Source organism: Aquila chrysaetos, chromosome 11 (genome assembly GCF_900496995.4).
Source record: "Aquila chrysaetos chrysaetos chromosome 11, bAquChr1.4, whole genome shotgun sequence".
Classification (NCBI taxonomy): domain Eukaryota; kingdom Metazoa; phylum Chordata; class Aves; order Accipitriformes; family Accipitridae; genus Aquila; species Aquila chrysaetos.
In genome coordinates this window covers 8,768,420-8,794,109 of record NC_044014.1, presented here as the reverse complement: position 1 = coordinate 8,794,109, position 25,690 = coordinate 8,768,420, and the positions used below count along the sequence as shown (strand labels likewise).

Genomic DNA, 25,690 nt, shown 5'->3' with positions numbered 1-25,690 from the left:
TATCATCCTCAGTAAAAAGAAAAGCCTAACAGGTATAATCACAGTAGTAGAACAATTTAGACCAGAAAGGACCTCTAAGGTCTTTAAGTCCAACCTACTCCATGCAAAGTTGCTCAGACCCTGTCCACGCAGGATCTGAAAATCCCCAAGGATGCAGCTTCTACAGAGGGGACAAGCCTCCCCCATCCTGGAGAGGCAATGGGCCAAGGCGCAAGCTAGAGGTACCCAGAAGATCAGATATAAAGAACGAGTACAGAGCATCAGTATCCACAGGAACGACAGTCTACAGAGCCAGGGAGGCATTCATGGATAAATCTCTGTGCCATTCCCTCATCTTGGCATCACCTGCTAGGACGGGCTAACTGGAAGGCCTTAAGATGCAAACTGCTAGAAGTAGTAGAGGCATTAGAGGAATCATCACGATATGCTTTCTTATACTCAACCCTGGGCATCTGCTTTTTGGAAGCTGTCACAGAGTATGGGGTAAGATGGACCAGCAGTTCTTATGGTAAACTACAGTTACTAGGGCCTTCTTGTGTAAGGTCTTTTAGCCAGCACAAGATGTCAACAGATCTTTTAACATTACTGCATTGTTCCCTCACTTGTTATTACATTCTAGTATCTACAGGAAATTCTTAATAGAACCTAAAGAATTAGGAATGCGCTATAAAACTGTCATTGTTTAGAAGAACTGGGCAAATCTGGAATGGTGAAGGAGAACCTGAAAGATACGGTCACATCCTTTTGGTGGCTTATGCCCATACAGCTGGTCTTGCTCCAATGCCTAGGCTATGTGCTTCCACACTGTAAAAATTAATTTATGTAGATCACTAATTATTAAGCTTCCTGAGAGACTCAGTACAAAGGATATGGACTGACAGACATGGAAACTGATGTAATGTTTACGTCTGAAAGGGGGCCTTGGAGGTCAGGCTGAGCAGACTACTCAAACAGCACTGGGAGGTTCGTGTCTCTTGGGGCTGTCAGTCTATCTCCTGATGTATGAGCATCACATCTCCTGATGTGAACATCGCTTCATGCCCTAAATTGGTCATTTTTATTAGCCACAGAATGATGTCCAGTATATTTCTGTGTATTTGTTAAAAGCCATATCATCTTGTGTTCCTGCAGATTATTAACTAAGTATACTTGCAAGGTGCAATGGTAATTACCATGGGATCTGCCTAAACATGTGCTATTTAGCTATTAAAATACAGTCATCAGAGGCCACTTTGAGCCCAGCTCCAGATTTCTGAGTAAGATCATTCTTTAATACATTATGGTAAGCAAACATAACAATACTAACAAGACTTTAGTGTGAGGTAAACCCATTATAATCTTGACAGACTTTGAATGTTTTATATTATGGGGAGACACCTGTGCTGTGAAATATATAGGATCCATACTCTTACCTCATTAAGACAGAGCTCTGTATCTACAGATTCATTGGATTTCCGCTTCTTCTGTGCCTATGAACAAATACAAAATTTATTCCCTGTACAATTTATACATACAGCAGCACAAAACAATTAGATAAATTTGCATGGGTTTTCATACTCCTATAATTTTGACAGTGATTTGCACATGATTAGCAAATAAACTCTCCAAATGTAACTGCGTGTTTTCCAACAACATTCACATTCTGATTTGAATTTACAGCAAAACTACAAATAGTCAGCTAAGGGTAGTTAGTAATTACAATGATGAGTGCCATGAGCTGCAAAAAACATGTTATGTTCTGTGGCCCCTTAAAAATGGTGCTGGATGTTCATGAGAAGAAATTAAATATGACAGTTAATAATTACCATAATACCACTGCACATTAACAAAAAATCTATCATATGCCTCAGTTTTAGGAAAATATACAACCCAGGAGTATTTTATCCTTAATGATTCTTGCAATTTCTCCATGTATTATCATGAAAATATAAATATAATTTTAATACATTGCATGGCTGCCACAAAGTCTCTTCTAGAAAGTTACAAAAAGAATCATAGAATCATAGAACGGTTTGGGTTGGAAGGGACCTTAAAGATCACCTAGCTGCAACCCCCCTGCCATGGGCAGGGACACCTTCCACTAGACCAGGTTGCTCAAAGCCCCATCCAGCCTGGCCTTGAACACTGCCAGGGATGGGGCAGCCACAGCTTCTCTGGGCAACCTGTGCCAGTGCCTCACCACCCTCACAGTGAAGAAATTCTTCCTAATATCTAATCTAAATCTGCCCTCTTTCAGTTTAAAACCATTACCCCTCGTCCTATCACTACATGCCCTTGTAAAAAGTCCCTCCCCAGCTTTCTTGTAGGCCACCTTTAGGTACTCGAAGGCTGCTGTAAGAACATTTAATGTCTTTTAAAATACATACCTGTAACTCAAATTCAGCTGTTTGTTTACATTGCATTCACTGATTATTATACATGGAATATTATTAAATGCAGGAATATTTTAGATAATCAAAGCCTAAAAAATGATCTGATATATCTTCGGCCATGTCTTATGATGAGCATCCATCTGTTGCTATTATGGTGTGCTCTCCACACTGACGCAAGTAAGAAACATTTCTGGTGGCAGCATCATACAAAATGAAAGCAGCAGTGTGCACTCTGTCTAGCATCATACGGTGTTTAGTATTTCCATTGCTCAAGTGAACATGACCGGGCTGGGAGTTTTCTGCTTTTCTATAATAGCAATAGCAATCTCCGTGGTGCTGAAGATATTTTCAATAGATGGTGCTGTGGCTGATTTAAGTACTTCAGTGATTCTCAATATAATTTCTTTCTTTGTATATTCCAGAAACATAAACAGCACTCTTTTATAGGAGCTACCCGTGTTAAATGTACAATCGAGTCTTATAACAGAAGACTTGGATTTACACACCGAAACTACTGACTGCACTGAGCATGTCTGATACTTCCTGGAAGTTTTGTTGGACCTGGAATTCATTTCCTGCAAAAAAATGAGGATCTGAATCTCACTGTGTTGCATTCATTTTGCACTGCAGAATTCCACTGGTTTTGGCAGAGATGGACTGGGCTAAAGCTGATGTGAGGAAGTGCTGAGCATTCTTATTTTATACCCTCAAAAAATTCAGTTCCATGTACGGCTATTTTATTTTATATCTGAGAGCCATTGGTGCTGCCTATGGATACAAAATAGTCTTTGACCTAATTACTGATTTTAGTATCCAAATGAAGGAACTGAAGTTCTCATTAGGAACCACATTCCCTGCTTTTCATGATACTTTTACATTTATAAATAGATGTATTAGAGACAACTGAAAAACTAAAACAGCTGGGATATAAGAGAAAGACAGCTTAGCTATAGTAAGAATGCATACTATATATATGTTGATAGTTTTCAAATATATGACAAAATAATAGCTCAATTCATTAATAAACACCCTCTGTGAAATCTCTCTCTTACATACCCTTTCTTCTAATTAGTACCATTAAAGTGGTTATGGTAAGCATAAATTTAACTATCTAAATGGAAAAAGAAATGCCTGGAAGTAAATTTGCTACAACAAGCCACACAGTGACGCCTTCCTGCTGTGTTTGCAGTGGTGGTGGTATTCACACAGGTTAGGAAACATCTTTTAATGGCAACTGGGTAGGTATCAACTCCTAAATGGCTGGCTCCAAGGAGATGGGTAAAGGAGGAGAAACTGGATTTCGATCCTGGTTTTCTTATATCCTAAACACCTATACTACATTGCGTTGGAATGTGAGGCTTCAGAGGAGGTATGAGTTGATGTTCAGATCTCAACAGCGTAAACTCTAAGGACCACACAAGCCTCATATTTCTTAGTCATTCAGTGCTAAATTTCTTAGTCCACACAAGCATCTGTCTATTGGAAACACTGTGCTTTGCTGCTTATGCCTGCTTTGGATTCATAACACTGTGCCAACTACAAGTCTACCCTTGGTAGTTTGTCTCAACACCAAAGTTAGAATTTATGTTCCTTCTGTACTGTGTTTCTCAAATGAGAAAAGATAAAAATATCATTATTTTGTCTATATGCAGTAAAGTCTTCCTTTACTTCATTCAGCCTGATAAACAATAGAGTGCAGCAGCTAAAACATATTTACCTTTGAGAACACTATTTTAAGGGTAAAATCAACAGCTAGAAACAAAATCAACTTCAAAAAGCTTTTCAATCATTTTGATCAATATTCCCTGGCTTTCATTTGGAAGGTAATACTTCTTTGTACCCATATACTTATTGTAGTCATTCTAACATCAACAACACTTATTCACTTGCATCCTCTATTATAAAGTCCTCCTTTCTTAGAACTGAAAAGTAATTTTAATAATCATGCAGGCTTTTCTCTTATCAAAACAGGAATGACAATATCTTCCATTTAAAAATAAGCAAAAATGCAACCTCTTTTGGTGGGGAGAAGGTGAAGGGAAAGAAGAAGCTATCATTTTGAGGATGAGATAAGACATTATATGCCAAGTTTCAAATTGGAAGAGTACATTTTTACTGTTGAGTTATAAACCTGTAAAAACACGTTATAATGGAAATGTTGGCATAGGCTGCACTACTATAATACAACAGTGCATCACTAAATCACAAGTAATAGAAAAAAAACCCCACACAACTATTCGTTGAAGAGAGTACTATAGACAGTACATGCCCTTTAATTACAACCTAAGGGGAAAATTCTTCCTGCCCTACTCTTGGGCAGAAACAACTCTACGTGTAGCAGAACTGCTGTATTTGTGCTACAGTGACTGAACACCTTATCAGAGGTAAAAAATCAGGGCTTGGAGGTTATGCTGATAGCCTTGGTGGAAAAACACCCAGACTGGGAGACATGCATTTGAATTATGAAGGATATCCTCAGCCATTGGATATGTACTTTATAATATCTTCCATTATCCTAAAAAATTAAACGATAGAAATGTGTGTCCATCACATACACCTGCAGACAATTCTGACAGGGATTATCTATGCCATCAACAAATCTGGGAAATGAGAGCTGGTCATTATGCACGATGCCAAAGATTCACTGCCAACCCCCATCTCGCGTATCCTATATGCCTAACATACAGGCAAGAAGGTACCTTCAAAGGTGCTAAAGTGCCTAATTCCACAGGAGTAAAACAGAACACACAAATGGCTAATGAGTCTGTATTCAAACTTGTATTTTTTTTTAATTTTAATATAAAGTTCTTATCTGGTGACAAAAAGATCTATGGGAATTCTGTCATTAAACAAAAAACAAGCAGGGCTGGGCTGATAGAAATAATAATTAAAAAAAACAGTGAAAGAAAAGCAGCTTAAAATAAGTGGTTAAACATATGGAAAGAGGTATGAGATTTTTCTGCTGAGGTGAAATAGCATTTGCTAATGACTTATACACTCAGCTGTGACATGCCTCTGACTGTAAAACAAAGTTATGTAAGATGGGTTGACACTCACCCTGGCTTCGCAGGGAACTATAATTCAGTAACGTGTGCTACTCTGACGAAGCTGCCCCCATACTGCCAACAACCTTGCACTCACTTAAGCTTTTATATTCTGTAAAAATGAACATCTGCTTTTACAGAGAATCTTATCACTGTGGTAGCACAAGCAACAAATGATACCGGGAGATAATCATATCCATGCACCTCCTGATGAGCTTCAGTATCCTGTCCGTTAGTCACACCAGCCTTGTTTTGGTCTTTGCAACATTTAGCTTTTAATACTTGAACTAAAGTGTTGGACTTAGTCAAGGGCGGGTAAAGAAACCAAGTGCATGTCCAGAAAAGAAAAAACTCTCATGATCAGAAGCAAAATTTTACTTATTTCTTTCCTAAAAACAAAGGCGAATCAGGAGCAGCAGAGGAGCTAGTGATTTTCTGAAAGGAGAAAGGAATATTGCTCATAGAGGTATTTCTCTTCCAGAGGACTCTGTGGACCTCTATGTTTCCTTCTAATCCCAGTGCCTCCTAGATGACTTCAATCATATGTTCTTGCTCTGACACACCCTAACCTAGTCTCCTCTTGCCCTGCACCTAATAACCATCACAAGATCCTCCCAAACCTAGTAACTCCCTGCTTCCCACTCCCCAAATCCCCCTACCACCATCCTTTGCAGACACTACAGCGCTGAATTTATTCCCAGAAATGCTACCTTGCAATTATGCATCCAGTTTCTACAAATCATAGCACTACATGGTTAATAAATGCATTAAACACTGCAGTGGCATCTCACCAGGAGTCAGTACAGACGTTATTTATGGCTTGTCATCCAGCAATATTTTTATATATCCACTACAGCATGCTTATCTGTGTTACAGCAAGGAAAAGGTCTGACTGGGGACAGCTCCAGAGGTGAGCTTTAATTTGGAGGGAGGGGAGAGAAGAAGCACTTAAAGGGAAATAAATGCATTGGACCTGAATGCAAACAGGCACAGAGTGGGTGTCCGAACTCAGAAACCAGTCCCTTGCTGTTAGCTACACACTTTGGTCCTTATGTGCTTTATGGAACGTATTGCTTACACGTTACAGTGAGAGACAACAGAAGTTTCATTACGATAGGTAACTGTTATGTGGGTTGTTTGTTCAGCTAATTTTAATGAGTGTGCCTGTGTCCTCTCCTGAGATGCCTGGTTAGTTATGCCCATATTAACAAGCCTTTCTGAAGAAGAGGGACAAATCTCCCAGAATACATCCTTCAAATGACCATGCTTCTGAAGTAGCTACAAAAAATAAGGGTGCTTGTTCTTTTTGTTCTCTTGTGTTGATTAGAGAGATTTACTACTCAACTAACCTGTTTTTCGAACAGCAGGGTACAAACAATAAGCAGAGAAATATACAGACTGTAAAAATGCAATCAGTTTAACTCTTCTGCGCTCACTAAGCGGTATGTGCATCTATCACAATTGTCAATAGTATTTTCTTATTAGCACAGTAGCACTATGCCATGCTGGAGTATAAATTACTTTCAACAGGGAAGATTAGCAAAGTGTGGGTCAGAGACACAGGCCACTAAAATAAGGATCCAATTCAGCACAGAGTAGCTTTGAAACCCATACCATACAGCCAGAGTGCAAAGCTATTTAAACTATAAAAACAATCAAATTTGCGCAATCCTATAAAAAAGAAGTTGGATCTTTTTTTCTGCTGCCTTTTTTTTTTTTTCCTCTGCTAAATCAGCCCTCAAGATGCAAGCTTGGGGCATGAAATTATCGGTCATCATTCTGCATAAAAGCACTACAGTTCTGTCATCCCACTTTGTAGAGTGAAGAAAGTATCTTTTAAAAACCAGCATTCCCAAGACACTGCTGGCACTAGTCTCCAAAGCTATGTAGATAACACCCAGCATAGTAAGAATCAAATCACAAGTTTTTTCAGCTGGGAGACATTAAAGAAAGCAAACCAATTATTCCCTTGTGCCCAAATATGCACTGGGGAAACACACACAGAGTTTTACAGGTTGCAGTGCAGCGCAATGAATGGTTTATCAACCAGTCCCTTCAGATCCCATCACCTCCCAGCACCAAGCTCCTGACCCCCATAGCTTTGTACCTATCCTAAAATCACACAGTTTGTCCCCATTCTCCTGCGGGGCTCTTGTCTTGCTTTCCCCTGCAGCTTTGCCCCAGCTGGGCAGGGTGGCAGACCCCAGGCAGTCCTGAGCACTGCAGGACGCCCCGAGTGCCTTCGGGCCCAGCCACCCTCTGGTTTCCCAGTTCAACCATTCAGAAATCACGGGTCAGGCCCCATCCAAAACCAGCAGACAGCTGCTCGGTGGGCTACACCACGCAGTGACAGACCTACCTTCACAAAGCTCCGGCTTTCTTAAGGGAACACACATTGCATATAAAAAGTCCCCTTATCCCTCAACATCAGTAGATTGTTGCTGGTTTTGAGTACTTAAGCATCACAAACAAGGCACAGAGGGACTACCTCAAAGCAGGGAGGTTCATTTTCTGATCAGGAAAGGGAAAAAGGGATGGTGGGTCTCCTGAGAACATTTCCAAGCATTCCTTCAGGAGGAAAGGGCGTTGAAAAGAAATCTTCACCCCAGGGCAGGCACGAGGAATCAATCCTGTGGGAAGAGGGGCTGCGACACATGTAGGTCCCTGTTCTGCTAAAGCCAGCTTTCCAGCTCTTTAGTCACCAACAAGGGAGCACTGCCCAGTCTCTTCTGGACAGGGCCAGGTGGGGTGGAAATGGTGTCTCTTCCCCAGACCACTGGGTAACGATGGATCAAATGAGCTCTGCTCTAACAGGTGTCCAGTGCAGACACTTGGGTCTTTTGATAGCTGTAGCTAGAAACATACTTAGCAGCAGACAAGATTTTAGAAATCTGAGAAACAGGCCTATTAGTCGATAAAGTTCAATACAGGTAGAGGAAAATCTCCTCCCTCCAACCTCTTCAATCTTAAAATTGTAAGAAAATTTGACTGGGAGGGGTGGGGGAGGGGGTGAGTAATCTTCCCAAACAAGCAGAAACAAGGGTGGAAAGAAGGAAAGTTGACCCGTGCCATGTGAATTATTGCTGGACCATTCCCAGATCCTTATGTTAGTAAAGATGAGACCCAGTTAAGCCCCATCTCTCACTGCACTTAAATGGCAGGGACAATATGGCACAAAAACTGCCTAACAGCAATGTTAAAGGTTTTATAAGAAACAGATCCTATCAGAAACACCAAACTGATCAAACAGCTTACAAGGACCAGACACAGAGATCTTCAAATATTTATTTCAAGCAATTAGTTTCCCAGTGAGCACAGCACAAAATATGACACCCAGCCAAGACAACTGAACTGACTGACTTCCCTTTCATGGCAGTACAGTAACTTGCTTACAATTTTGTTTTCATGTTCAGTCATTCATTTATCTGAGTAAAATGAATTTCCATAGTCCTAGATTCTTCCTTCCTATTTTTAGGTGATATTATGCAATTCTCCTAATATGGTCTTTTTATGGATTTGCCTTAAGCAAATATTTTTGCATTAAGAAGGGCAGAGGAGAAAACAGAATACTAAAAAGCATAGATGGAGTAAGTTTTGTTAGGTTAATATCTCAGTGGCTTAGGCTGCCTAGGTTTTCTTTTTTTTTTTTTTTTTCCTCTAGTTATAAAACTGAACAGTCATGTAATCCAAAGTCAAGTTGTTTGGGATTTTATTATTAAAACCCATTTCCCTAGTGATTCATGGCAGCTATCAACCCAGTGCCATACATAGCAGTTACAGGTAGCATTTGGCTGTTGCGCACCGAAGAGCATTTAAAGAAAAGCAGCGTGAACACAAAGCCATTACAATCCCAGTTAAAAGACATACTCAGCTTTTAATTTTGAACAAAGGTAAGCCACTGAAGAACTACAGATCCCACAACACTTCCCCAGGCTGGAGTGTGTGCCCGTGCGTGTCCAAATATGCAAACAAAGTTGTTCTGTTTGGCAGCCGGCAAAGTACCTACCTCCCCTATTAGACTGGGCTACGTGGTGCACTGGAGTGTGGTGTAAACACTCCTGAGCAGCTGTCAGCCACGGCTACTAGGGGACTAAAAGCAGCTCAGCCAGAACAGCCCAGCCCCGCGTTGCACTAATGAGCCTTGAAAAGAGGCACCATCCTAATGCAGCTACAGTGCCTCTACACCGTATCTCACACCTCCAAGCGTGCCTTGGCTGGAGGGCGGCTGCGACGTGCTGCTCTGCGCTAGGCAGGCAAGTTCTCCTTCACGCCGAGAAGATGACGGGACGGCGTGGGGCTGTGACTCTCTGCTAAGGACAACTTGGGAGTCTCCGAAGCTGAAAGCGGAGCTGCAGGGAGAGGGCTCAGTAGGGATGCTCACCGCATCGGTCGGCCTCATGAGACATCCAGCTCCCAGCTGTCAGTAGGTGGAAGAGATTAAGAAAACAAGGTCACGCGTTGCCTCCGCACTCGGGCAGCAGGACCAGGGGTGGTGTCCTCTGGTTCTGCAGCTGGAAGGAAAGATCAGGCAAGCTTGCTTGAACACCAGTCTGCACGAGGCCTTGAGCGCTGAGCATTACAGGAGGCTTCCGTTCATGCTATGCCAACCTTAAGCAACTGATATTATTGCTGGTTTCTTGAGCACTGCATTCACTCATAAATTTTAAAAGGGAAGGGAAGAGAATGACCAGAACATCTGCTTTTGGTTAAATGACTAAAAACGTTCAAGACTTTTCACTTTGTTAACCATATGCGTATGCGCATATGCGTGTGTGTTGTGAGTCCTGGCAAGGTTACGCCCAGAAGGAAAACACAGAGAGCCTTAAAAGGGTTTCGAAAACACTTCAGATAAAAAGCGACTTTGCTGTAATTACAGGGAGGCAAAAGCAAAGGCTGCAGATACTAAAGTGACCTTGCATGGAAAGGTAGAAGAAACTAGCCGCTTAGTTGAGCACCCATCATACAGCTATGCCCTCCCCTCCTCAGTTTTGTTTGCGCATTTTAAGCCCAATTTATTAGTTTCCTTACATCCACAGTTATGTGGCTATGCCTGTACCCAAGTACCATTAAATCATGACATGATTTAAAGACTGGTTTTTTTCTTTTAAAGTAACTTAATCTTGAACAGCTGTGATTTGGACTAATGGGTGAATTTTGCATTTTTGGCACAATCTGCTTTCCAGAAGTGCCACTGAAATAAAAATTTAAAGCATTTTCTCCCTGTTCCTCTAATCCTGTGGCTGAATTCTGCAGGTGCACAGATGTATCCTCAGAACTGGCAGGGCTGAAATTTTAGTGAACTTGCTGCAGTACTTGCCTCAGTATCCATGTTCCTTTCTGGCACTGAAAATACCATTCAGAATAAAAATATCAGAGAGGGTTTTTTAAAATCATGCAGTCAAATTTACCAAGGTGAGTCTATAACAAAAACAAATTCGGGCATACTGTGGTTTTGACAGGCAGTTATTCCCCAATAATTCAGCCAGAGCCACACACATAGCCTGAAGAATTTCACCCAAACAGTTAATGTTTTGGCAAAGTTCAAAGTCACTGAACACATGATTTTTTTAATGCAAAATGTAAGACAACTTCAAGCATAGCTTCTACCTGTGTCTATAATAATCTGTTTTTATTTTCATTAGAATATATGCCTTTATAGTTTTGTACAAAGGCATTCAAAATCATTCTTAGTATTCCTGATTAATAAATTCTGATAGCATTTTAATTTCTAAAAGTGAATTAGTATCACACAATTTTGATTGTTGGCATTGTATTTTCTACAAAAAGCATATGTTTCAATGGATTTGCGTCATGACTGAAAAAAAATAAACATCCAGTTGGTCTTGTCCACAGATCTCCATTAGCTAAGCTAGACTTTGGCTTGTCCTGTCAGCTTCCTAAATGTTATTAAAAGACCCTTGCAGCATGGATCTTAAAACTCAATACTTGCGAGAGACTTTGATGTAGCATCCTACATTCATTCTTCCCCTGCTGAAGTGAGTGAAGGAGAGAAAAATCATCCCTTCTCAAAAATACTAGGAGTGAAATCCTAACACTAATTCTCTTTAATGGGCTATACTATAGTGGACTACACTTTAATGGATGATATTATAGTGGCCTTCTTCATATCGATTACTTACACATGAACGATGCTCTCACACACAACAGTTACACTGTAGTTAATGAAGCTATTCAAATAAGCAGAGAAACTCTCATGTAAGAGGAGTCTGGAGAATCATGACCTTATTAGAAAGGTGCCTTATTCTTTACTGCCCTGATCCCACCGCACCAATGGGAATTCTTCCACTGGCCAGGCAGCAGCAAGTGAAAATGAAAAGTAACTTCCTAATATCATCTGTATATATGGCCTCAAATTTGAGCTCAGTTAGAAGTACTGAGAATCTTTTCAATCACTGAAACAATTTCTTAGACGCAAAAATTATTGTCAGTGTTAGACGTTTAGTAATTATAACCCTATTAAAACAAATCTGAGCCTATAATAACCAGATTAAGCAAATAATTATCAGATTATGCAAAACTGTATTCACAGGATATGATCCTGCTTTGTTTCATCACACAAATCATTCACAGAAGGACAGAAGGCTTACATTTATGTTTACATTTAATAAACCAGAAAATACAAATAGATGAATGCTAATAATGCAAGTAATGGAGATCAACAGGATCACTTTGGGTACATTTTGTAAGGTTTCCATACTAAACTGGAAGAAGCTTTTGAAGATTTATTGTGACTAGTTTGCCTACTTTTTGAAGTATTACGCTGTGGCAGACTGGATAGTTCAGGGGATTATTAATGGGATATACAGCCTTATATTCCAAGGTAACTAGTTTAATCTAGCTCAGGTCAATACTGACAACTATTCTGTAGTATTTTTGAAATGAGGAGGCGGTTCTGGAGCACTTCTTCTCTTAAGAGGACAGGTTCAATGCACAAAAGTGGCACTAATTTGCACCTCAGGCAGTGCACTTCATCAAAGAGACTGAGGAATTAATGGGATATAGGTTTATAACATCACAAAGCGCTCAGGATATTTCCCCATGCCCTTCATTTCCCTTTCTGTGAGATGAGCTGCTCTGTTAAAAAGGGACAGTCCTCCTCTATCCTCAGATTTTTCTAATTCCATTGCAAACCCTACAGGAAAAATCTTGAAGGTGCCCTATGCTACCAAATTTTAGCATCCTTTAGTGGGACTCCAGAGAGGGATTAGAAGGTTTCACCTAGAAAAACATCTTGAGAGTGCTATCTGAAGAGAATCGTGATTGATGATGGTTGGCAGCAAATATTTCCCTGAGTGCAGAACAGTTTTATTAATAGTTCTGGACTGAGCTGAGGCAAGTAGAAAACAGACCAAGTGAGGGGTGTTTTTTGTGATCTCCCTACTCAGATGCATCTAATACTCGCAAGCATCAGCTTTGTCTTACTAGCAAGTCTCAGTGTCAATAAGTTGTCATCAAGTTTCCAGAGAGGAAGCATTCCAAAAAAATACATCCGAGTGTGCGTTGACTACAACAACAACACGGCTTCTTGTGTTACTCCTACCTCCAGACCAGTGGGTGGAAAGTCAGAACTAAGACAGCATTACTGGAGGTGAGGGATGAGTATAATGCAGCTGCGTCTCCTGTATATTAACGTATGTATATTGTATATGCAGGCTGCATATGCACACCAGCACTGATGATACTGCACTAGTGTAGTGAGCTGTCCCAGTGAGAAGTGAATTTAATGGGTTGAAGAGATGCCATGTTCAGTGGCCAAGATGGGATTAGCCTCTCTAATATTTGAGAACAGCATCCTTAAAAGGGATCTGGGATATCACTATGCTGGTCACACTCGGTGACCACATGAACAGCATGGGACATCGCATTTCTGATATGCTGTGCATGGATGAATGTAATTGCACTACAACAGGCTTTGTACATAACAAAGGGCAGCAGATGATGAATGAGGACTTGCAGAGCATATATGAGCAGATGCGTCTCACTGGCTTGGAGATTATTTGGAGCTGCAGCTTTGCCAGTTGCTCTCTTTAAATGTTCATGAAACACCAGAGTCCAGTCCCCTGTTACACTGACATGAGCCAGCATGACTTGTATTTTAGGGACTGTCCCTGTGATGTGGACCCAGGGCATCCAGTTCAGCACCCAAAGAGCAGAGCTCTCTCACTAAGGGCACTTACCAAAGAGTTGTACTGCTACTAAATACAACATTGTATCTGAGCCATCAGCCTGAAGGTGAAAAGCCTCTGCTTAATTAATGATTCCCAAGTATCCTCATTAAGCTGTTCTCTGGGTATAGACCGGGTGTGTTTTTTATCTAAACCTGTTCAGTTGTGCCTATAACAATCTGAATTTCTCATCTGCAAATAACCGTGACTGAATCCTTAGGAATAATCAGGAAATCTTAATCAAAAGTAATAAGGGTTAGGCCAACTCTTGATGAGAGCATGATTCTGCAAATAGTTGCACGAATTTGTCAAACTAATTAAGTTCAAAATCAGTATGAAAAAAGGGACAATTTTTCCTTCTGAATTTGCATTTGACTTCTGAAATTGTATACAGGCAGTTAGTTCCCTGCAAGAACAGATCCCTAAATTTGCCCTCAGAACCAGATAATTACAGTGCGTATGTGATTGAAGTGTGCAGAATAGCATACTGACATAGAATTCATTATATAATGGTCTTCAAGAATTTAACTCGGATCCATGCAACTGTTAATGCACTACTTTTTCTAGAGGAGGGCAAGCCATTGTAAAAAACATACTAAACACTGTTGGTCAGAAAAGTTCTATCAAGCCACTTTTTACATTTGTGCAGACACAAATTTAGGAACAGGTTTTCACGGATACTTGTAACTGCTTTGCTTTCATCCACGCACACTTAATTTATATGACCACTTATCCAACTCTCTGCACAAATTAGGTACTTATGACTCCAGGTAGCCATTTAGATCCTACCTGGTCTTAACTGCAATGTACATAACAAATTTGAATGCACACATTTCAAATCTGAGCATGAATTCAGTACATCCAAATGTTTATGTGCATGTGGTAATGCATATCTAGCCTTGAATTAGAGGCAACTTGAGGCTTCTGAAAATGTCAATCTGGAAAAATAAAGTAGTACCATGTAACGCAGTATTTAGTAAATTACTGCCCTGAATACTTAATTCTGTTTTAAGAAAGACATGAGGGAGGATAATCCTATAATTCTTTAGGACACATGCTGAGTGAACCTATGAAAAAATATCCCCCATTATGCACAACAGTCAGTCTGTTTACTTGTGTCTCACAGAAAGAGCGAGGCTTGCAGGAGAGCTTAACCTGAGGTGGGAATATTAGGCCAAGTCCACTGATTAGAACTATAATTTGGTGTGAAATAGTTAGGCTCTCCTCCAAAGTACAGACTAAAATAAATGTTTTGAACTCGTATTGATTTCAAAGGCAAGGAACCGAAATGGGTGACAGCGTCTCATGTTCTGGAACTCAATAGCAAGTTGAAAAATACTGTAGAGTAGAAGGTTTGAGAGTAACGTAGAAATCTATTATTCAGGTAAGACAGCTGATTAGGAGTCAGAGTGATAAAAAGTAAGTAGGAGATAAAGGGTGTGATTTATTTCCAGTATTTGATTACTAATGTACAGTGAAGACTAAAAGTAAAATGAACAGACAGGTTAAAAGCAGAACAAAAATATATTTATGTTCAGATGTTTTGTTATCATTAATGTTTTTTTATTAAGAGTATATGTTAGCCAATTTGGTTAAAAGACTGCGTTTCATTTTCTGTCCTATAAACTTGGTTTGAGTACTTGAAAAATTTAGGCATGCTATGGAAAAGGTTCTGAATTTTAGCTCTACAACAGTATACTATTTTTGCAGCTATGCTGCCTTGTCACCAATGTATGATTTAGAATGATTACTTATTATTGTATTCTAATTTCCATTGGGCTTTTCTATATTTCATTTGCTGCTGGTTACAAGGAAGAAACTATTCCTAAAAAATCTTCTTCATTATTACTGAAATGCTTTTGATCATACCTGCCACACAATAACTGTGAGCCTGGGTAGTTTATTTTTTAAGAACATTAGTTTATGGTTTACATAGAAATATCAAAGAATGATGTATACATATGTAAGGACTAACTGATAATTACAATGTACACTTAAGGATAATTGTAATTTACACAGCTGTGGAGTTATTCCATTTTTACAAGTGTATAAAGAAAAGCAGAATTCAATTAGGTCGTGCGATTGCCTCTTTATACTCAAAGGACTTTATATGCATAAACATACTTAATGTACTCGGGTTTGCTGTTGACAGAGGAAGGCAATGTATCCTCTTTACTCAAGGATAAGGAAGCAGGGTTGCCTCAGACATTTTTCCCAAGTCAAAATACAGACCTACTCCAATCTCTTAACGACGCCCCAGTATGGCCATAACGCCCAGCCCCTTCCCTTTCCCCCTTCCCCTTCTTCCAAGGCAGCCAAGCCAGCGATGGCATGGTGACTCCTCCTGTGCCATATGGGCTCAGCATCCCTCCAGCTCAGTCTTGTGCAGCCTTTTCCCCCCCTGAATCTGCACTTAGCCATGACATCATTAGAGGGAATATGGAAAAATGTATACTGATAATTTTATACCAGAATAAGTCTATGAGGCAGTTGAGTGCCCAGATTACAGAATGGATCGCCAAGAAGAAAGGACAAAAAAAAAAAAAAAAAAAAAAAAAAAGGAAGGGACAGATAGGAAAAGGATCTAATAAAGACTAATGGCTAACTGGAAGTGAGGTTTCGACATGGTGTAGAAATGCCAGTAAATTGAGAATAATAGTCTAACAACTCACATCACATAAATAGGCAGAACTAGTCTTGGTTATCGTTTCCTGAAGGGGAACTTTCCTCCATGATAAAATAGTGTATTTCTTGAATTTCTATTATTTCCAACAGGGAGGGTTTCCAAGAGTACAGGAAGGTATTTAAAAAGGATCTTTGTGTTTAGAGCTGCTATCCATGTATGAGTTTAAGGGAATCTATCTCTCTAAAAGCAGTGTGATTTTCTTTGCTGGTACTGCAGAGATGTTTAGACCTCCAGAGGAAAGGTTACAGTTCTGTGCTAGGGAAAGTAACGTTGCCATGAGACCGAGTGTAAGAGGATGAACAAAGCTGCCACATCCACTTCCACAATTGGCATGTTCTGCAAGGTGCGTAAAAGGAGAGAATATGGTAAATGCTTCAAGCCCATTTTCATCCAGTGGGTAACATCAGCTTATCCTTCCTATTTTTCTGAGCATTGGAGTACTCAAATTCATACACCTTCCTCACATGCTTTAACTCTACTATATTCTTCATAATGATTCAGCTAAAACCAGCAACAAAGCAACCTGAACACTTGAAACGACTAAGAAATAGGTAAGTAAACAAGTGCACAAGGCTCCTGAGGCTTGTGGAGAATGCTATTTCCCTGAAAGCTGCTCAGGACCTACCACAACAGGGCAGTGGCTTCTGTATATTACCCAATTCTTATCTTCTTTAAAATTATTTTGCACTGAAAATAAATCAGAGCGAGCTCTGAGCATAAGAAAGTGAACTTTAATGGACACTTTTCTGTAGCAGTAGAAAAAAATATGATCAACCACTTGTCCCAAAAACCAGCACAGGTTTGGTGTGCTCTATGAAATAGATAGCTAATCTATACAAACAACCTGTTGATCATTAAGAGGCGCAAAAATGTCCAGAAGTGTCTGCAACAAGCAGACTGCAAGAGCCAACGAGGGTGACAGCAAATCAGAGAATCATAGTGGAATCTGAATGCAGTTGTCATCCATGAGCTCTTCTCTACCCACTCATACACCCAAGGACTCATAAAAATACCGGGGAACAAAGATTTTGGGAAAAGACTCTGGGGCGGGCAGCCTCACAACCCTACTCCAGGATCTAGGAACATCTCTCCAACCTCTGGGGATTTCAGGGAGCAGGACAAGAAACGAGGCAAACCCCATGACCCTGCAGCAGGACTGTGCACAACGCATCAGGGTCCCTCTCTGGCAGTGAGCCTTCTCCCCCACGGAACGAGGCGGTTGTGCAACAAATTGCTACTCTGCTCCCGAATTCTCACCCCTCTGCACCATCCCCCCCAAGACGGAGAAGGGATGTAATTTGTAAAACTGTATGCATTTGTGATTAAAATGCTTTGCTATCCAAAATTATTTAGCCTCCACACTGTCATTTGTCCTAAACTGTCACACTACAAAACAAAAACATCAATACCTGCTTCAATAACAGTGTTTAAAAATACATTTCAATTATAAAAGTCTTGTGAAATCCTTTTGCTCGCCTAGCAAATAACAATTTTTTCAAAAATGGCAGAATTGATAAAGATTTTATTTGTTAAATTTGATCTATTCTGGCAACTGCCAAGCTATTTTCATACTTTAGAAAGAAACGTCTTTGTATTGACAACTGTAGCAATTATCTGAGATAGTACCGGTCTTTTACTTTGGTTTTCCTCATGTATCTCTGTGGATATACTTTTTGAGGATAACACAGTGCATTAACATAGTTTATAATAGTAAAATATTTATTGTTTCTAGAGCACTCAAATACACTATGTGGTTTTCAGAACAAATGAAGGCTATGAGGTGATATCTTAGCTTCACTGAAGTTAACTGCAATTCATTGGGTTTTTAAGGTCAGGAGTACCTTTTCATTATGAGCCTGTGGAATAGCTAGTATGATGGGATTCTGGTCTATAAGTAGGACTCCTGCAAGCTATTCCAGTTAAAATAAAAAAATACTAATGATTTCAATGATTCTATTCTTGTTCTCCGTTCCATTAAAAACCTGGTGACACGATCGCTTTTGCCTGCACTTGCTTTGCAGCAGGGTCAGCCTGCTGCCATAACCAGAGTTACTTTCACTTGAACAAGTATAAATGGAAGCAAAGTCATGGCTAAAACCTAATATTTGCTAACAGCAAACAATATGTCTTAAACAAAGCACTTTGTCAAGTCCCATAAACGCACAATATATTATGAACTATACTTCCAAAGACAATATGATTAAACATCTACCATCGCAATGCAATGACCTAGAATTTTTATTAGTAGTAGTTATGCCTTAAAATTAAATTATAATACTGTACTCCATTTTATGGCTGTTTTTTGCAGGCTGTAGTGAGTTATCTGTTTTAAAAGGGAAAGACATGATGGACCAGATATTTGATTGAGAACTAAAGTTGGCTGGCATTAGGAATACCTTTAATATGATGAAGAACCACATAAAGTAATAACATGGGCTATGAATAGTTTGATTTGGCTTATCTGATGTGATCCAATTTTCTGATTCCAGTTTATTCCAGCACTTTGTATTTTTGTGGGTATTCCTATAAGAGGATACTGATGTGAAACGTAGAAACAACAGTGGCTTAGGGGAACACTGCAAATGCTACATCTGCTTTTAGTAGCAATAATTTGCAAAATTCTTTCTGAGGATAAGAACTATAATCTGTCCAAAGAAATTTCAATTTTCTGTAAAGGTGTGTAGTACATTTTAATAAAGTTGTATTTTTGTAAGTCATTAAATTGGTTTTTAGTAACCTCATACTCATTTTCAATTGAACAATTATTAAACTATAAAACAAAATTGCATGATTCCTAAAACTGTAGCCTGGAGTTTTACAGTCTGCTATAAAGCGCTGTATTATTATAATACACTAAAGATGCTCAGACTATTAAAACTTTTTTTTTTAAATGAACTGTAAAATATTTTATCATTGATGAAATAATTCTGAAGTATTATGCTCTCCAGCAGTATACATGCACAATACTTCGGTATAATGAAAAGCATGCTAATCAAAAAACCATAATTTAAACTGTAATTCTAATATGCAAAATAAACCATTTTGCTGTCTTTTGGAAACAGAAGTTTATTACAGCCGAATTCCAACATTAAAAATGTTTCATCAGAGTACTGATCACTGAATATAAGGTCCAGACTTACAGAGAGCTCTACATGCCAAAGAGACTGAACGTTAATCATTGTACATCTGTGTAGCTCTGATGATAACAATAGAGATGTGCTGACTTACACTGTCGGAGAGTTTTTAGCCTGTATTTTACTCCACAAATAGTGACTGATCCTGCAATGGAGCCCAATGTTCAACTAAGAAGTTCAACCAAGGCTGGTAAATGAGAACAATTTTCTACTGACTACTGATCGCTGATGTCTCATAGCAACACTGACACTAATATGATACTTCTGAGCCTAAAGGGTATGATACTTGGCTACATCCTCAAACTGTTCCTTTAATGTTCAAAAGAGAGGCAAAAGTCTCTCTGTACTTAGAAATTAATCAGCTCTATTAATCAGCTCTTTAACTTCAGCAGGATTTCAACAAGCTTGAAAATGATCTATCTTGTGTGGTCCTGAAATTCTTTGGCAAAGACAGTGAAGAACCCAAGTGCAACCTTGCTCCGAGTGGGAGCAGTCTACATGATCATACCACTAGTGCGTATGTATGTATATGTTCACTGCAAAGCAGCCTTTTGGCACTGAGGTCCACTGTTTGCACAGTAATGCAGGTGGACTGCTGACCACTTCCCTGCCTGCGAACACCAAGATTGCCATACAGACTGAAAACTCAAACCTGTCCCTCGCTCGTGGTGACCTCACCTTCTCTGGTTCTGTCTGAAAGGTGCAGGAGTCATGTAGTAAATGAATACAGTCTCAGGGAATTTTATATATCCACATTTTTTGAGGACCCAAATTTTATATATCCACATTTTTTGAGGACAGCATGGTGCTGAAGCAAACAAGGATTAACTTCACTTGAAATCAATGCCAATGAAATCAATGGACAAAGCAGTCTCCGTTTTGGTAAAACACAGAATTTTCTTAGGTGCTCCCCAAATTAGAAGTATAAGATTAAAGATGAAACTTTAAATTATCCCTGGCTGTCAGATTTTAATCTGAACATGCAAAGCACACAAGACTTCTTCAGGTACAACAGGATTGCTACTGAAGCAAATTAAAGATGCTGCTTTTTCAGAAGAAAAGCTGCCAATAGGTGTTCTCTAAATCACTTGTACCACCAGGCTGACCCCATTATATCAGCTAATCCTGGAAACACAGGAGGTAAATTTAAATCTTTTCAAATGAAACATTTAGTCAATATTATTTTTTCTTTTTTTTTTTTTTTTTAATTTTGTTCTGGCACAGCATTGGGAGTTTTATATTCCTGTCCATCTTTTGCCCCAGACTATAACTTTCTGTGTGGTTGCAATGCCTGGAGGAAGAGGTCCAAGTATGACTTCTCCCAAAGGACAGAGCAGGCGGGGCATTTGAAAGGACAGTGCTCATTTTTCACAAAATGATAAAGAAACAGAAAGATCACAGGCTGCGTGAAGGGATGGGGGAAGAGGGTTCCAGGCATATGGGAGAGTTAATGCTGATGCTCAGGGGATAAATCGAGTTCCCTTTGTCTCTATTCCAGCGTACCGTCTCAGCCGTTGTACTATCCCCTCATCAACAACACACCTACATGCTGCCCGTGTTTCCTGCTTATGTTCACCCACCACCCAATTACCAGTCCATGAAGCTCCACACCTGCTGTGCCTTGATCCTCAGAACACTACACTGAAGCTTTTAACCCTCTCCAAACACCTACACAATACTTTATAATAATAATATTTAGCACATGGGAAGCTACATTAAATAATTATAGACGGTACTTCAAACACCAGATTAGCAGTTCCTCACACAGTGCTGAAGATCTGCAACAGATAGATCTACAGCTGAAAAGCACAGTCATTTTCAGTCCGTGAGTCACATTTAAGTCCTGGTCTCCTCAGAGAATCACAAGCCCTGTCTACGGGTTTTGTCCTAAGACTCGCCATAATAGGTGTTTTTTAAAATCCCACGTTTATGTGGAATTATGTGAATTTGTGGAAGAACAGCTTGCAATATGAGCCACGTCTGTTCTAAACACTCACTAATCTTACATGCAAATAGAAAGAATTGACATATTTAAGTACCTAGATTTCTCTTTTGCTCCTTGTTCCCCACAAAATGTTTGAGCTTTTAATTCCTATCTCGTAATTTTTTAGTTTTGCTGCTGAGAGCACAAAGACATTCACATACTGGACTTGACTGAAAAGTACTTACCTTCCATCTATATCTCAATCATATGTGTCCACTGCTTTTATTTCTTCAAAAGCACAAAAACCTTGAATTCCCTCTGAATGCTGAACTAAGGTTAACTAGAGCAAGACATTTATAATAAACATGGGAAAACAAAGTATAGAACTAGCTAGGGAGTTGATAGATTTTGATGCATAATTTTAGCCTTAAACAGCCTTAACCATCTTGACTTCTATCATTTTTGTCTTGTGCAAAATGTCCTCTAAAATATTATAGCAAACCCAGTATGAAAGTCTTAGGTTTTTATTTACCTCTGCTGATGACGTAGTTACAATGGGTCTAATCTAGTCTAATCTATCACTTGAAGTTATTTCATTGTCATCTTTCAGTTCCATGCATCTCTCCTAAATGCAGAAGCAGCATTTTTCTTGAAGAATACATGGTGTGAGTACACATCCAAACTTGTTCTTTTGTCCCTTTCAAATAATCCAACATGACGGTTCAAGCAGTGGTGATAGAATGTGAGACTGAAAGACCATAACCATTTTTTGACTGGCGTACTGAACACAAGTTATGATTGAGAATGAAGGATAAACAAATATGTCAGTTAAATAGAAAATGTTAGAGTGAAGCTATCAGGAAAAAAGATAGGGATGGCAATTACTTAATAAAATGTGCCTGTATAAGGAGAATGTTGTTGGCATTCATCTTCCTTTTTGTTCACAATATTTTATGAATTATTTTTATGTGGTGCTGAGGATCCTTTGCAAGATGTCAAGCACCTCAACAAATACTTGAATTTAGCATTTTATATAAAACTAACCACTATTTCCTCTCTGTGTTTAGCAAACTTTGTTAGAAGCCAGGTTTATAAAAGAGTTTATAGGATGCTTGACAAAGTTAAGCGTTTTCCTGCCAAAGATGGAGTGCTGATTTAATTTAGGGATAAAAAAAAAAGGGTATATTACACAAATCCATCCATATATAAACATAAAATAAACACATATCAGAAATCAACATTTCTCTGTGTCAATTTGAAATAAGAAAATAACACCATAATAGGAGAACTGTAAATTCTTGTAGCAATGGTTAAGTTGTAATGAAGAACAATTTCTAAACAGCATCACTGAAACAAAAATTATTTAGAAGTCCAAACCTTCAACAGGTATTCAAAAAAAATATTGAATACAGGTAAACAAAGAGGATCTCATATTTTCTTCAAGCATTCACAACCCTTCTGATTCCCAGGTTTGCATGTGTGCAAGAGAAAACATGGCACAGCGACAAAACCATTAGTATATTCTTGCTTTTCATACAAACATACTGAACAAGTTAGAAAAAAATGTATCAAAAATTGCTCAGTCAGTGACACTCTTGGCAGATTGGGTTAGTGCCCTGTATTTTACAACGCCAGGAGGTTAGTATTTGTTCATGGCAATTTATACTAATCAATCACTTCCTGCTCTTTCTTCTTTCACTGTATTTTTAAACCCACTAACTGGGATATGCAGCTTTATAGCATCTCAATGATCATTTCCTTATCCCCGCTCTGCCATTGTCTTTTTGTGCTGAGACTAATGCTTTTAATTCTACTTTTCATAGTGTTTAGGCTATATTGCCTTTCTGAAACCTTTCAGCTCAACTGCTAAGCATATAACAAAGCCCTTCAGATTGCTTTTGGTCGCACTAGTTCATGTTTTGAAAATACTACAAAGGCATATTTTTCATGGGAGGAGAGCCATGGAATGAATACACTTCTCCAAGTGTGATACGAATGCCTCCAGTTCTTTTGTAAAATTTGCATTGAGGTTTCAGTCTCACATGCAAAGTGGCACCATACTGTCCAACAAACACAGGTTTCTTTCTTAAAAAGTGTGGGCTTGTTTTGGCTCTATTCGTAAGTTATTTTTTGAAAAATGCATTAAAATATAAGACTTTTGTTCTTTGTGTTTCAGTTCTGACACAAGGAAGTAGTGAGCACCAGAATGTTGTACTCCACAAGAATAGAACTGCTTGATTCACATAACTTCAGTGACCTTTTAGTGCAGACTTATCTATAGTTTCTATAAAACAGCAGAGGGAATTTATTTAAAGGAAGCTGTTTTCCCTACAGATCTTTACTTCTTGTGTCAAGTATATCAGGGGTACACTTGAAGTCATAATATAGCTTTAAACCAGTGCTGATAAACTCATGTGGGATGCGACTTCAAAATGCCAGGGTAACAGGAGTAAGGACAGGGAAGAATTTCATTCATTTTCGAAGCACTGGGACATCTATTCAGGCTTGAGGACCATTTGCAAATCAAACTGAATCCAATGTGATCACTTGCCATTTCTTCAGTTCATTCCTTATCATGTGTACTTCGGTAGCATCTGGAGGCCTTACTCTATAGGGGACTACAAACACTGAAGGAAAATGTGACCTCTCCCATGAAACAACTTTTTACTATAACATGAATAATAATATCCCACCAAGGTCTTGCTTTAAATGCAAGATATTCCAAGTTTCAGGTTTAAAAGGTTACATTTCTTTTTAACATATTCTATTTGGTCAAATGACTACTGCATATAGAAATATATGCCTACAACTATCTCCCTTGCATCAATGACTTACAAAGCTTAACTAATAATGAATGCATAGATATGAAAAATAGAATTAAAACAGAAGGACCTAAACTCCACACCATCTACCATTAACCCCATACACTTTGTGACTCCGTAATGCCTCTGAAAATTGTCAATTTATATGCAATTTGCCAATGCAAAATAAAAGGAGAAACTAGAAAAGGATGAAGGTGAGAGAGTGGTGCAGGAAAAATTAAGAAGCAAAATCCTTTTCCAAGGGATACTAATTGCCCATTTTAGTGAACATGGAAACTTTGATACAGTTTAATATGAAGAATACAAAATCAATTTTTTATAAGTAAGTGAAATGTGAATGCTACAAGTGTGGAAGAGTTTGGGAATCCAGAAAAAATGTATCTTAATACCAGATGAGACCTTAAAAGTTGGACACTTTCGTTTGTGTCACACAGCAATTTTCCTTCTGTAAAGACAAAAATAAACAGGCCAAGCTGATCTATCCCTGACCTGATCTTGCATTTAAACCACCAGAAATGTTTATAACCCCAGATTCTAATCTGGCCTAAAGATGTTTCCAGCTTACATTTCCTGTTACCTCTTTCCTGCCTTGGTTTTGCTGTTGTCTCCTGCCCAAGTTCTTCAAACTTTCTAAGAGCTAGGATATTGCCTTCAGCAAGTGATGAGCCTCTTTATATCCAGAATCAGTGATGCACCATGAATAGCCTAATTGAAGTGTCAAAGAATATGGCTGCAGCCATTGGCCAAAATCACATCACAACCTTGACCCCAGTTCAGGAAGGCACCTGATTCAAAATAGCTTCCATCTTTGTCCAGCTTTTTCATCATGTAATTTGTAGCACCACATTTTCTCTAATATCCAGCCCTACTCAGCTAAAAAACCTCTTAAGTTTACTGCCAATAACATAAGAAAGAAGGCAGCAGGACATGCTAGCTGACATTAAGAGTTGCCTCTGAATTTGGATTACTCAGGGGATTAATTTAATCTGACATATCCTGGCAGGGTTTGGAGAGTGCCACATTCATATCCAAACCTGTGATAACAAATTAAATACTATGCCCCGTTTCTGAGTCAGAGAGGCAATAAAGTCAACTTTGAAATATGCATGTTTCTGATTTAAAATAGGAGTGTCTGATATTTTACAATATATCCGGGTTTTAACTACAACATGGGAATAAACAGATATTCCAATTTAAGCAGGCATCTATTTATGCAGCAGGAGACTACTCTGTATACACACCTATGAAAAACTTTCATTTATGCACTGCAACAAGTACAAGACTCTCTTACCTGCAGGTTTGCACATGCTGGTGAATCGTTGTGGGTGGGTATTTCATTGTTGGTGGTCTCTGAACCTGTGTTTTTAAGTCTGGAAGCTGTTGTAGTTGTGGCTGTAGTGGTCTGTACTGGTAAGATTGGCTGCCACACATTCACATCAGTACCATTGCCGAAGGCCTGAATTGCATTTTCTGTAAAAATAAATCACAGGAAAATTTCTATTTCTAAACAAATGGCAGAAAG

General features: G+C 39.0%; 1 protein-coding gene across 1 annotated transcript in view; it reads right to left on the bottom strand.

Moving 5' to 3' along the window:
• Nucleotides 1-25,690, bottom strand: part of GFRA1 (GDNF family receptor alpha 1) — a 152,447-nt gene that overhangs the window by 8,679 nt on the left and 118,078 nt on the right. Inside the window, 2 exon segments of the mRNA XM_030030973.2 lie at nt 1,413-1,469; nt 25,460-25,638. Coding sequence (XP_029886833.2) covers nt 1,413-1,469; nt 25,460-25,638 — 236 coding nt within the window.